The 14,989-nt window shown below is 45.8% G+C and overlaps 1 protein-coding gene across 1 annotated transcript; it reads right to left on the bottom strand.

Moving 5' to 3' along the window:
* Positions 1-2,063: 2,063 nt before the first annotated feature.
* Positions 2,064-3,861, bottom strand: LOC121835243. Its single transcript, XM_042289234.1, has 4 exons — positions 3,678-3,861; positions 3,463-3,602; positions 2,187-2,791; positions 2,064-2,082 (listed from the first exon to the last, which is right to left on the bottom strand). Exons 1-4 carry the CDS (start codon positions 3,859-3,861, stop codon positions 2,064-2,066), a joined length of 948 nt encoding a protein of 315 aa, XP_042145168.1.
* Positions 3,862-14,989: the final 11,128 nt, after the last annotated feature.

Raw genomic sequence — 14,989 nt, 5'->3', positions numbered from 1 at the left:
GTTGCTACACAGCGGGCGGTCGCGCGTGGCATAACGCCCGCATTCCGAGCCGGCGACGAGCAGGTCCCGCCCGGGGTTCTGATCCGGCTCTCGGGGGAGCGCTTCACGGGCTTCGGAGCCCGACACCGGAGAGGAGGAATCGGGCAGGGGGAGGGGAAGCGACCGCTGGTCTGAGGTGGCCGGCAGATGCCGCCACCGGAACGCGTATTCGGAAAAGCTTGTGGAATAAAGGCTGGTTCACACACTTGTGTTTGCTTACGACCGAGTTCTTGTTAACTCTTACGACGAGAGGAAACACTGACACGCTGGCGCCATCTGTGAAGTGATCCTGGAACAACATTTCGATAAAGCGATAGTTTCGAGAAATTTGGGAGATGAAATTAATTTCATTTCATTTAATAGTGCAGACGCTAACAGGAGGCAAGGTTACAGGGTAAAATTCGTCTACAACAAATTGATAATCAACAACTTGTCTTACACGTGGGACACGGAAAATGACACCAGAATATGTATTTCCACAACAGAACGTTCCATGGCGTCTGTTGAAGGGGGTGTAGCCCGAAACAACCCATTCCCGTTTGAACCCGTCCCATTTCGACCCATTCCCGAATCGACCTTCCCGTTTGAACCCTTCCCGTTTCGACCCATTCCCGTAACGACCTTCCCGTTTGAACCCGTCCCGTTTCGTCCCATTCCCGAAACGCCCTTCTCGTTTGAACCCTTCCCGTTTCGTCTCATTCCCGAAACGCCCCTCTCACTTGAATCCGTCCTGTTTCAACTGATACCCGAAAGACCCTTTGCGTTTGAACCCGTCCATTTTCAGCCCATTTGTATAAAACCCTGCGCATGCCAACCTCTTCGCGAAAGGCTAATCGTTCAAATCCTGGTCAGCGCACCTTTTTGGCTTAAGAATACATGTTCTGAAATATTTCTGGAAGCCGGTGTGTTTTAAAAATATGCACCTTTCAGGTAGGCTTCGATGTAATATATTATTCTTACTTCAACCACTTAAAGTTTTTTTTTTTTTTTTATTTCAAGATGATCCCCATAAAGGCCCGTTCACACTCTTGCAACCGAGTTCGACCGAGAGAGACCAGACCGGTTTTTAAGCCTTTTGCGACTTCTTAGGACCGGATGCGCTGCAGCTGAGCTGCTCCTAAGAGATCGCAAGAGGCTTAAAAACCGGTTTGGTTGCTCTCGGTCGAACTCGGTCGCAAGAGTGTGAACGGGCCTTAACGTGCAACCGCGAAATGGCCTAAGTACATTCGGCGACGCCGTTGCTGCAAAAACGACCTTGTCGATTCTTTTAGAATTTTACTTCGGAAGGGTATTAGCAGGTACCAAATTTTAGGGCCTAGGGTAGTGGCTCAGATAAGCACTTCCAAAGAGAGCAATAGTGTTTATGGCAGCTTTTTAATTCTATGAGATAAACAGCAACGCCGCCGATCGCTTGTTCGCGGTAACATTTTCACGCTATGCACAATAATGAAGTCTTACGTACACAATCACTTTGGGTAAGCTAAAATTAGCGTCGCCGTCGCGACGCTATTTTCAGTTTACCCAAAGCCTTGCGTACATTCTCCTAAAACCTTATATTTTTGATTGTGATATTTTGGAGAGCGAGAAATCAGACAGGGGGACAGACATATCATCGCGACTTTATTTGCTTTTACACTTTTAAACATTGAACACTCGCGCACACAGAAAAACATCACAGACCGGAAAATGCCTTCGCTTTGTTGAGAAACTCAAAGATGGAAATCGTGCCATTAGAAAGGCGACACTCGAGCTCAGAAAGCTTGCGGTCCTTGCTGACCCACTTGTGGCCCCTGGCCCGCACAGCACCACCATTCGCAAGCTGCTGCAAGGATATCCTAGTCAAAGCCTCATCCCGTTTAATTAAATCGATAAAACTGTAAATGTTCGGGTGGGCCCTCCCTGACACCGCATTTATTTTACGGTGCCAGGACTCCATGTGGTTGTTTGTCCGTGGCCCTCGGTTTCCGTGGTGATTCCATTGCTGAATCAAAAAATGACCATTCATCCAGGTGCCATCAAAATAGTCAAGCACAGTGATGACGCCTGAAACACCGAGGGATACGCCTTCTTGTCGCAAAAACAGCCATGCACGCTGGACGTCAGAAACTGGAACGAACGACAGCGCCACCATCTTTCTAATATGGGACCTAATAGTGTCATCCTGCCCGTACGCAGTTTGGAGGCCGGCTCTTTGTACTGCAGCCCACACTCTTTTTGTGAAATGGAAATGGCACCCACGATGGATTGCGGTTGGGAATAAAGTCAACAAGCCTGCGATGAGCGCCTGCTCGAAGTCTGTTAGAAAAATGTCAGGATTCGGAAACACGATGCCCGCACCAGCGAATACATTCCTCAAGTTTTGAAATGCTCGAACATACGTCTCACGAGATCTACCAGACAGCAGAAAGTACACTGCGGGTGAGTGTTTGCCATCCGACATGACATGAATGGTCAGGAGTTGATCAAAAATCTGAGGCACAACAAAAAATGTACCATCAACAAAGAGCATCTTCGCGGATGACAAGCGCAGCAAACCCTCCCGTGATGCAAAGGCTAAGATCCGAGAACCACCAACACTAGTGTCATCGATTACAAGGAAGGGATGGCCGTCTTCTGTCTGTTGGTACAACGGGCTCAGCTGAATGTCGTCCGCAGTTGCAGGAAGTTCCGGCTGATGACGGCGTCGCTCTCTGTACATGGCGTTCTCCAGGCTTGCGAAAGTCGGGATTTCAGCTACAACATCGGCCGCGCTCTAAAAATAAATGCAGTTCCCGCTTTAGCCAACAAACCTGATTACACATGAAAACATACAGTCCCCTTTTCTTTTCCTTTTAGCTGCACCAAATTTTCAAAGAAACGGAAGGTGAGATAGGGTAGTTTGAGCCCTTGGGCCAAGTTGGTGGCCATTCTGGCCGCTTGAACTAAGGCGCAATGGCGGAATTAGGTAGTTACTTAACTAAAATGGGTAGGTAAATTTAGCATCTGAGGGCTAGGGGCATAGGGTATATAAAAGATCGAAGCTCGACCTCAATCTGGCTTAGCCGTACCGTAAAAGTTTGATTAAAAAAGTATTAGTGGGCACTACAGGGCAAGAAAGTTTACCCTTGAACAAGGCTGACATATCTTGCCCCATAGCGCCCACTATGAATTTTAATTCAGAATGGTACTTCACATCTAGACCATATTGAGGACGAGCTTTAATTATCCAAATACATTACGCGCCCTCGAGTGAAAAATAATTAAAACGTTTTAGTTAATTAGCTAGCTAATGACCTAATTTCGCATTTTTCTAGTGGCCACCAAGGCCATTATCACTGCCCCAGGACTCAAATTACTACATCTCACGTTTACTTTTTTCTAATATAGCCCAGCTAAAAAAAAAAAAGCCCATTATGATCGCACTTTCACAAAATGGACACTTACGGCTTGAGATGCGCGAAGAAGTTCCTGGTTGTAGAGCGTCGGAGCTGCAACGTGAGGATTAGAGGCCACTTTTTCTTTTAGTTCCATTCTGATCCGGTCCTTGACAACGGCTGTTTCATCGGGAGGGTGATTGTGGTCGCCTAAAAAAAATGAAATGTTAATTTCGCACTGCAAATTCACGTTAACCTTCAGCTTTAAATAACCTTTCTACTCACGAAGGGTGTTCTTGACATGATCTCCTTCCGTCAGGATTGATGCAGGGCAGCAGGATGAACCATGGTTGGCACACCGCCACGCAACAGTTCCGTTCGCATTCGAACGTTTCTTGTGGTACTTATATCCATCTAAGTGTAAACACTGCTTCTTTTTCTGGGTTTGTAAGATGACAAACGAAGACATCCTGCGGCGGTGACAGCGGTAACTGCTATGCGTTTACAGCACTGCCGACACACTAACACCAGAACAGCGTGCAAAAAATGACTGCTGGTGATTAAATCTTCAAGGTCGTTTTGGGAGAGGGTGAAATTAGGTCACCAAGGAAGACAGACATGGTACACTTGAACTGACTGAACTGATAACAAACTTCCCGTGGACAGTGCGAGGTGACACGGGTCGAAACGGGAAGGTTGTTTCGGGAAAGGGCGAAATGAGAAAAGATGAAACGGGAAGGTCGTTTTGATCCGGGTCGAAACGGGAAGGTACAAACGGGAAGGTTGAAATGGGAATGGGTTGAAACGGGAACCACCCGTTGAAGGTGCCTTTTCACCGTGACACGTCGTACCTTGTTCTAAATCTTTGAAATTAATAAACGTCAATGCCAGAAATTTTGCTAACAAAAACCTTTGACCTTGATTGTTTGTTGTATGATCACGAACCTGACATTGTTGCTGTAACAGAAACGCGGCTGCATAGTTCTATTCATGATTCAGACATTATTCCCCCATCGTATAACATTGTTCGGAACGATCGCGAATCACGTGGTGGGGGCGTTGCCGTTATCCTGAAAAATCATTTGGATTTTGTTGTAATCAATTACGCTCCTGATATCGAGTGTTTATGGCTAAAGCTTACCGGGTTTACTCCGCCAATCGTCCTGGGCGTAGTCTATCGTTCGCCAAATGCTTGCTCATCCGTTCTTGATCTTCTTGCTGATTTTGTTTTTAAGATTAAACAAAAATACCCGGTTCTTGTTATGGCTGGTGACTGTGACTTGCCATTAATTGATTGGGATTCTACGTGTAGTGGCAGTGATTGCCCTAATTCATCCTTTCTAGTTGACCTGGTTTATAATGACAATCTACTTCAAATTGTTAGTAGTCCAGCACGAATCACATCGTTTTCTCAATCTATACTAGACCTCGTGTTTCTATTGGAACCACTTCCGGCACGTACAGTCAGCACGAAATGAAACCCGAAAGCCGGAACGCGTGGCCGTTGATACAGTCTGCTCCACCTGGAGGGCCCCTGAGCACTAATGAAAATGCGCCGGGGTGCGAGGGTGCGGGCCTACTAAGCTGAGCTCGACCCTCGCGCGGCGCGTCTGGGAGTTCCGCGTTTCGCCGGTGGCGCGCTGTAAGCGCCGTCACATCCGACACAAAAACACTATCACTCGCTTTGTGTGTCGGATTCCCAGCGATATCTCTTCAGCGCTGTCATTCATTATCGCTTTGTGTATCGCAAGGGCGAAATGAAAGTTGAAACATTTCGTGCACGGAAGACTGCTTGATGACGTGTCACCGGAACCACGCTGCGGTGAACAACGTGCCACGCGCTGTTTCTGAGAAATAGTGAAACGTCATAAACGCGAAATGAAATTCGTTTGTTCGCACGACCATACTCTTTATGAAAAAAGAAAAAAAATGCTGCAACAGACTGACGCGGATCCCTCGGGTTTTATGAGCAATGCACATGTTTCGTGCTAGGTTATCAGTCGATTCTTAAAGAGCGAGAAATTGCTTGCTGACGCTCTCTTTGGCAACCACCGATATGCCGGGCGTATCAATTCCGGAGCGGAATAAATTCATCACCCTGTCTGAGCAGGGCCTATCACAAAGAGCTATAGCCAGGTTAAGCGGTCGCCCGTTGTCAACCGAGCGACAGTGCGGCGACAGAAAAGCACCCCGAGTGACGGCGCTTACAGCGCGCCACCGGCGAAACGCGGAAGTCCCAGACACCCCACGCGAGTGTTGAGGACATCTTAGTAGGACCCGCACCCTCGCACCCAGATGCGTATTCATTAGTTCTCAAGGGCCCTCCAGGTGGAGCAGCCTGTATCGATGGCCACGCGTTCCGGCGTTCGGGTTTCATTCTGTGCTGACTGTACGTACGACTGCCAAGAGGTGGATGGGATCTCTGATCATCAAATTGTACACGTTGAGTTTTCTACTTCAACACTTCGTCCTTCATTACGTAAAAAGATTTCTAGGCGTGTGCTTAATTCTTCTAAAGCAGAAGACGAGTCAGTACTTGACGCGCTTGAGGTGTCGTTTGATTATTTTTCAAACATGTGTTCTGATGGTTCTTCTATTGATACCCTTTGGAATTGTTTTAAAGAAACCGTGCTTGAAGGTTTACGAAGGTTTGTTCCAACGAGTATCAAAGTTACCAGAAAACGTAATCCTAGGATAACTCGCGATATCCTACATCTAAAACGAAAAATCAATCGTGCCAGGAAGGGCAAAAGACGTTTAAATATCAATGAAATGCGTACAAGACTGAACGCTATGATTAGTCTTGCAAAACATAAGTATAACATTATAACTTTGCACACGTTCCTTAGGGAATCACCCGATTAGTTTTCGAGGTCTTTGTCCCCGGTTCGAAAAGACATTTCCAACTTTATGGTTTCGGACAGATTATTAACGGATGACTGTGCCATCGCTCAAGGTTTCAATGATTATTTTTCGTCTGTTTTCACCTCAGATAACGGCATTATTCCTTGTTTAAACCTGTCAGCCAACCTATCAGTGTTACCCGATGTTTTTATCTCTCCCGAAGGACTGTTTTCAGCGTTGCTTAATCTTTCGACAAAAAAGCTGCTGTTCACGACGGCATTCCAAATATGTTTCTCGTTCGCTACGCAGAATGGTGCTCAAAATATCGTTACCTAATATTTAAAAAATCATTTTCGGAGTCCGTTATTCCTGTAGAATAAAAAATTGCAAAGATCGTTCCCGTTCACAAATCTGGATCTCATCTCTTGCTTGGAACTCCCGGCCAATTTCTTGGCGTCCTTAGTGCTCTAAACTCTTAAAGCACGTTGTTTTTAAACATATGGCAGCGTATTTAGAAAATCACAACTCTTTTAACGTGGATCAACATGGTTTTCGTCATGGCTTTTCAATTACAACGCAATTACTTGAAACCGTCCATGATTTTGCTGAAATATTAAATCGTTCTAAACAGGTTGATATACTTTTTCTTGACCTCGCCAAACCGTTTGACAGAGTGTCACACTATAAACTGCTTCTAAAATTTAAATCAATCGTGCACAACGATATCATCTACTCCTGGCTTGACAATTACTTGCTAGAAAGAAAACAGTACGTTCAGATAAACCCTAGTGCATCCTCGCCAGTCTCTGTGCTATCAGGCGTTCCACAAGGGTCAGTCCTTGGGCCTTTACTTTTTTCAATTTTTATAAACGAAATCACTGCTAACATTCCTGTACGAGCACGTTTTTTTTTTTGCGGACGATGTTGTTATCTTTACTGAGGTGAATGATGTTAATGACCAGACATTACTAAACAGTTGCTTATCCAAGAACAACGATTGGTGTGACTCGTGGCAGATGTCACTCAATGTTAACAAATGTGTTCGAATGCATATTACCCGAAAAACTAGTTTTCTTTCCTATAATTATTCCATTAACAACTATAAATACCTCGGTGTAATCATTTCAAACGACCTGCGTTGGAACACCCATATCAAGTATATTGTTCGCAAGGCATTCACTAAGCTCTGGTTTCTCCGGCGAAATTTAAAGCAAACTTCATCGGATGTAAAATTAACAACCTATAAAACGTTTGTCCTGCCTATATTAGAGTATGCGTCCGTTGTCTGGGACCCGTTTACTAAAACCAACATAAATTTACTTGAATCCATTCAGAAAAAAGGCTTGCGTTTCACATACAACAAATTTCATAGACAATACCCGGTTTCCAAACTATATGTGTGTTCCAGCATTAGCCCATTAACCCGTAGACGCACGTTTCAAAGATTAAAATTTTTGCTCAACCTACTAAACAACCGATTTAGTATTGACACCTCTACATATATTTCACCTGCTCTTCATAATTACCTCACGCGAAATTTTCATTGTAGATCATTACAAGAACACAGCTGTAGGGTCGATGTATTTAAGTTCTCATTTTTCCCAAGGACCATTCATGATTGCAATGCCCTAGCCAGTCATATAATAAATGCTTAATCTGAGTCATCACTCATTGCTAACCTCCGCAGTTTCTGTAACTCCTGCGATTGACGATATTTCTTGTAGGTTTTTTGTTGTTGTTTGTTTTTTGCTTTAATTTTTATTCAATACTGTATAATGATGACATCGATTGCCTTATTCACGTGTGCTAAAATCACTAGAAATGTATGCCTTTATACAACATTATGTAGCCCCTCTCCTACCACATCTCCCGAAGGAGATAGTAGTATCAATAAATAAATAAAATAAAAAATTAATTTATTGTTCCCTCGGTGCTTCAATAAATTACAAAGGGGGAGAGCCGGTTAAAAAAAGGTCAATAACAAAAGACGTATAACAGGTTAGGCACAGTCAACAAGAATATTACTATTCATGGAAATTCTAAAACGCTCGGCATCTGTGATGGTGGCAATAGTCCCGGGAATGTGGTTTTAGTCGTGGGACAATTGTGCGTGCAATCTAAGAGATTATTTAGAGTAGAGCCCTACGTGGATAACAGTTTTATCATACGCATCCTATTCGCATCGGCAGACTTCGTGTCTGCATCCGACACACATTCGCAATGTCTTTAAATAATTGTATCCGGATCCGATCCGCATGCGCAGGCTTTGTATCCGTATCCGAACCGCATCCGCAAAAGTAGGAACCGCATCCGACTCTCAATCCACGCGTTCACTACGACCTGGTTGCCAGCTTTGGTGAAGTGAACTCAAGAAACCACATCACGAAGAGGCACCCCAATGTTCTTTTGGAACCTTTGTAGGCTCTCTGCCCGGACCCGTACACCTTGTGACCAAGCCAGCGGCATGTCCCAAAGTAGTAACAAGTTGCCGAGTGCCAGTGAACATCAAGCCTCAGCTCAAGACAACTATAAGACGCTTGGAACAAACAGAAATCATCAAAAGTGTCACTGAATCGACACCTTGGGTCAGCCGAATGGTTATCGCTACAAAGAAAAATGGTGAAATGAGAATCTGCATTGACCCTCATGCTCTCAACGAAGCCTTAGAGCGAAAGAGGCACCCCTTACCAATCCTTGATGACATTTTGCCTGAAGTCGCAAAGGCAAAGTTATTCTCAAAGTTGGACCCACGAGACGGCTACTGGCAACGTATCCTGGACGAAGAATCTAGCCTCTTTACCACCTTCCAGACACCAGTGGGACACTACAGGTGGCTACGCCTCCCATTTGAACTCACTGTCAGCAGCAAAATCTTTCAGAAGAGACTGCAGTCAGCTGAGTGGTGTGCTGAGTGGTGGACTGAGTGGTGTGCTGTGTGTGGCAGATGACATTCTGGTGTATGGTATCGGCGAAACAGATGCGGAAGCTCGCAATGATCATGACAAAGAGCTGGAAAAGCTGCTGCAGAGCTGTCAAAAGATTGATGTGCGACTCAACCGAGACAAGACGGAGCTGCATTGCTCAAGTACAACATTTCTGGGGCACCTGCTGACAAAGGATGGACTACGTGTCGACCCTGAAAAGGTCAGAGCCAATCAAGAAATTCCCCCACCAACTGACGTCCAAGGTGTGCAACGCTTTTGTGGAATCGACAACTACCTTGCACGTTTTCTGCCAAAGCTCTCCCACGTCAAGAACCGCTCAGAAAGCTGGTCATCAACAGTGAACCGTGGGCATGGAATGATGAACAAGACAACGCCTTTCAAGAGACAAAGAACTTGGTAGCAAGAGCCTTAGTGTTGGCATATTACAACCCATAGAAACCGCTGGTGGTAAAATGCGATGCCAGCGAACGTGGCTTAGGAGCTGCACTCCTTCAAGATGGACAGCCATTGTCCTTTGCGAGCAGAGCTCTTACGCCTACTGAAGTGCAGTATGCGCAGATAGAGGAGATGCTTCTCGTTCATAGTCTTCTCGTTGAACAAGTTTCACCAGTACACTTTCGGAAGACTGACGACTGTAATCACAGACCATTAGCCACTACAAGCCAACATCGAAAAACAGCTGGACCAAAATCCAAGAAGTCTGCAAGAGATGATCCTACAGACTCAACGCTACAACATCGACCTACAGTACCGACCAGGAAAGGAACTTCTACTGGCCGATACATTGTCACGATCATTCTTGCCAGATGACCGATGCGAACAGCAGCTCGAAGACATCAACGTAGTCAGGGTTGGGCAGTATCGCGATACAAATGTATCGCGATAGTATTTCAGAAATACATTTCGTATCTGTATTTCTGTATCGCGATACATTTTTTTTCACCAGTATCTGTATTCCTGTATCGAAATACATTTTGAATGTTCCTTTGTATCGCGATACAATCAGGATGAAATGTATTTCGTTACATTTCTTGAGAAATACTCTCCCCCCCCCCCCCCCCCCCAAGAAAAAAAGAAAAAAAAAAGAAACAAGTCTGAACGCATTTTTTTTTACTTCTAAGGGCACCAGAGTCAAGGAGATGCTGGGGTATTGTTACTATGCTGACCAAGGTTCCTTTTGATTCTGCACTATTTTTCTATACGTCCTCTTCTCTCTTCTGAGGAGTGTTGCGTAGTGGGGGCTCGAACCAGGTGGCGTGCCAGGAGTGGAGTCAGAGCATCTTCTGTTGCAGGTCCTTAGGTAGGGATTTCTTGAGTCATTGTTTCCTGACATCCAACGCCCGCTGCTAACCGTCTCTCTTGGCTTAGCGTACACAGTACACACAGCCGGCAAGGCTGAGTCACACACAGTCTGTTGCAGCACGAGCCTGGCGGTGGTTGACTTGAAATTGTAGGAAGACTCACGCTGTGATGTTCAACACATATTCGAATGCATCTGCGGCTGCGCCCGTAACATTGCACAGCTCAAGGGTACATCATCAGCCGACGTGAACGTGACCCGCTGCTCTGGTGATCCGAAACCCAGAAGGAGGCCAGACCCCAGAAGTGACCTCGCTGTGCTATCCCAGACTACGTACTCCCGCGACTCGTCTCGAGACCGCTGTTTCTCGGACAGCTCGCACCTGTGCCGGCAATATTAGCTCGCAATCCATGAGGTCTCTGTTTGGATAATGCTAGGCAAAACTTGCATTGCAATCCTTGCGTCGGTGGCGGAGGGTCGGTAGTAAGAACCTTCAGAACAGGGATGCTACCGTATCGTTTTTTCAACTGTAAAACAGAAGATAAGACATGTATTCCAAGATGCTTCCAAATGACACTGCATGCACGATCTTCAGCTAGGTAGCCTACAACGCAAGTACGCATTGTCCTTTCATACAGCAGCGTGGTAAAGTTTCATGTTCAAGGCCACACCTACAGATAAAGAATTCTAGTTCATTCCACCGTGACATAATGTGATCAATGTTGACAAGATTCCGTCGTCAGACAGACAAGATGTCATGGAAGGAACCGCGGTCAGCAATTGTTGGAACGTTTTTTTGGGCCTATTGAAGACTCCTTGTCGTCCGAAACCACTACCTTTAAGGCAAAGTGCCAAGCCTGCAGGGAAGTAATTTCGGGATCGAAAACATCCACTTCAAACTTCAAGCTTCATCTCAGTTGGCGTCTCAAAAAATTTGGAAAATGTATTGCAGTATCAGTATTTCTGTATTTGTATTTCTGCCCTCCCTAAAATGTATTCCTGTATTTGTATTTCCAAATACTTTTTGCCTATTTTTAAAATGTATTTCCGATACGTATCGCGATACATTTTTACAGATGTATCTTGGTATCAGTATTTTAGCTACTATTGCAATGTATCCCAGTATTTGTATTTCCAAATACATTTTTGAGTATATCTGCCCAACCCTGAACGTAGTGAACCACCTACCTGTGCGAAAGGATACTGCAGAGAAGATCCCCAATGCAACCCTGAAGGATGACACCTTGCAAAAGCTGACACCAGTGATCCTAACAGGATGGCCACAGGAAAGGCACAATGTTGCACCAGAAATCAGGATGTACTTCCCTTTCCGAGACGAGTCTGTCGTAAAAGATGACATCGTATACAAGGGACAACGACTGGTGATCCCAAAAGCACTCCGTGGAGGGATGAAAGAAAAGCTACATTCATCACGCATAGGTATTGAAAACACTCTACGACGTGCACGTGACAGTATTTCCTGGCCGAGCATGAATGCTGAAATCAAGGACCACATATCAGCCTGTAATGTGTGTCAGAAACATGCACCAGCGCAACAACGAGAGACGTTGAAACCACACCCAAGACCAGGCTTTCCATGCGAACGTGTCGGATGCGACATACTGGAACACAAGATCAAGCACTTCGTAGTCACAGTGGACTATTACAGCAACTTCTGGGAGGTCGACCAACTCAACTCGTTAACATCTGCCCATGTCATACGCAGACTGAAAACACATTTCGCAAAACACGGCATCCCAAGTGTTCTGATCACAGACAACGACTCACAGTTTGCTTGTGAAGCGTTCAACAAATTCGCGATCGATTGGAATTTCGAACATGTCACGTCCAGCCCACGATACCCAAGATCGAACGGTATGGCTGAGTCTGCCGTGACGACTGTCAAAATGCTCTTAAAGAAAGCAGACGAAAGCAATGGGGATCCTCAGATGGCATTCTTTGACCATCGTAACACGCCGTTGCAGCACATGCATGCAAGCCCTGCACAGCTCCTCGTGGGTCGACGCACACGAACATGTGTACCAACGACAACCAAGCAGCTGCTGCCAAAAACTGTCAGTGCCAGAAACCAGTTGGAGCAGAAGAAACGAAGGATCGTGTTCTACCACGACAAACGGACCACAGACCTTCATCCTCTGAGCATGGGAAAAAATGTGATGGTTCTCCCAAACAAAGAAGTATTATGGACAAAGGGAACCATCAAGGAGCAATGTAGTGACAGGTCATACAAGGTACAGGTCAGTGACGGCGAGCTACGCCGCAACAGAGTGCACGTACGAGATGCACCCAGTTGCCAACAAGCTGAAGCAGATGTCCCAACTACCCAGGACGATCGTGAGCACCACAGAACATCCCAGGTCAAAAGTTCCCCTCAGTGCCAACCAGACACGACACCAGTACCTGAGACTTACCAGCCTGATCACCAACTCGCCCCAATCCGAACCCCTACGCGCCCAAAGAGAACAGCAGCTCTACCAAAGTTTCAAGACTTTATTTGGGGTAGTCCCTACTACCCCAAATAACAAAGGACAGATGGCGCCACCACCCAAGGACTGCGGTAACGTACGGGCCTCCCCCCACTACGCTAGGAGAAGAAGAAACCGGCGAACATGGCGGACGCAGATCCCGTCCACGTTGTAACCATTAAGCAAATATTAAACTAGTTACGTTCGATAACACGCCTCTCTGTCGTGTTATCGAACGAACGTGGTCCCTGATTACTTCTCATCTCGCCTGACATGGTCTACCCTGCCATTCGAATTACTCCAAACATTGACGATGTCTGCAGTGAGGAGGCCTCACTGCTTTAGGGTTCATTCTTCTTTGTTACCGGTAGTAGGTCATACACAAGATCAAGCAGCACTAGACTGCAAGCGGTAATAACCTATTTTACTTTTTAAAAAAAAAACACACATTTTGGTGTGCAGCTTTAACTGCAAGACCCGCAACGAACACCCGGGTGCACCGTGGGACCTCCTGCGTTCACTGATATATGAAAGCGTTTAGGACATTTTTTTAAGTGGGTTACTGACGCCCATAATAATTAGACACAAATACCTGTATTTACACAATTCGTCCCAAAAATAGCTGTCCGTAGTTCGGACTGCGGGTGTACATAGTAACAAGGAAGAATTGCATGGCGAAAAATCGGTTCCCCAAAATTTTTGGTCATTATGCCATACTTACGGCGTTTTTCTTTTTTTTTTTTTTTCTTTTTTTTTCACAAGTACGGTTTTACTAGTTCTTGTTTCTGCGACAATATATCCAGGCTCAGCATCTACAATAGCAAACACAGGTGTTCATAAAATTGCATGTACGCGCAATACACAAATAAGATAAATACGTTCTGAACTCCCCTACCAGTCACTCCTAATAAGGTTCTTGATTATTTAACCTTAATGATGTCAACATATCAATAATTATTGATCTCAGTATTTGCAGTTTCTTCTATAAAACATTTCGTGAATATTTGTGCTCATAATTACTGGCGCATATACACCATGTACAGAGGGTATTAATGTATACTGTATACGCATCTGCGGCGTGAAAAAACTGATACTGACTTCCTCCCGCGCAGAAGGGATAACTGTCCACTACCACTCATTTTTGGTTTTATTACTTCGCGGCAGCGAAACCTTACAAAGAAACATTCCCACATAATCCGTTTTTGCGTTTGTACAAGTCTGCCTGCGCATGGGCTCGAGAGCCTATTCACATGAACAATGCGGGATGAACAATGCGTGAGCCTATTCACATGAACATGAACAATGCGTGCTCAAGTTGCCTCTTCATCGGTCGGAACCATCGTCAAACAGAATTGTCTAGATAATTTTAAATAACTAAAAAAAAAAAAAAAAAAGTCCGAGGACACTTAAGCGTTTATGAGTTGTGAATACGATAGCACAAATGGTCGTTGTTCCGCTCCCTTAGTTCATCTGCGGCATGGTGGCATAGACGCGGCCAGGTTTCACAGGCGGACGGCAGAGCGCGCGCTTTCGCGAAGTGGCCGCGCCGAGCTCGGCCGTGCGACCACTCTGAAGACTGCTCGGACGGGCTCTGGCCACTCTGGCTCTGCCGCCACCGCGGCGGCCACACCGTCGCGTGCGCTGCGACGCAGCGACGCCATGAAAAGGGCTTCTCTGGTGGCGGTTTTTGGACCTACACCGCACGAGATCCCATGGGCGCGTTCAGCAGCGGCTCCCTCAGCTCCGAACGGAGTCACTCGAGTCGGAGTCCTCAAAGCGCCTACTAAACAAAAAAAAAAAGAAAACGCGGCGCTGCTTTTACGCAATTTCCGCTTCCTCTCCTGTGCCAGACGGTCTCTGAATAAACTGGAAGCAGACGATGACGTGCACGGTCACTTTTATTGGACGCCGGTATAGAAGAAGTCTTGACAAAGTCGTTAAAGAAAAAGCGATTGACTGTACACTTCCGCGCTGCCGTTCAAAGCGATGCAACGCGATCGAGCCCTTCGCTTGGAGCAGAGT

The sequence above is a fragment of the Ixodes scapularis genome, unplaced genomic scaffold (assembly GCF_016920785.2).
Source record: "Ixodes scapularis isolate PalLabHiFi unplaced genomic scaffold, ASM1692078v2 PGA_scaffold12__126_contigs__length_90152505, whole genome shotgun sequence".
NCBI classification, from domain to species: domain Eukaryota; kingdom Metazoa; phylum Arthropoda; class Arachnida; order Ixodida; family Ixodidae; genus Ixodes; species Ixodes scapularis.
Note: the sequence above shows the minus strand (reverse complement) of the source record. Positions and strands in the feature narration are given on the sequence as shown.

What these genes read in the sequence shown, in the direction of transcription:
- LOC121835243 (XM_042289234.1), bottom strand. Translation starts at nt 3,861, where the DNA reads ATGTCTTCGTTTGTCATCTTACAAACCCAGAAAAAGAAGCAGTGTTTA. An exon ending in TCATGTCAAGAACACCCTTC is followed by an intron (nt 3,603 to 3,677) that starts GTGAGTAGAAAG and finishes CATTTTTTTTAG; the next exon opens with GCGACCACAATCACCCTCCC. An exon ending in TTCTTCGCGCATCTCAAGCC is followed by an intron (nt 2,792 to 3,462) that starts GTAAGTGTCCAT and finishes ATTTATTTTTAG; the next exon opens with AGCGCGGCCGATGTTGTAGC.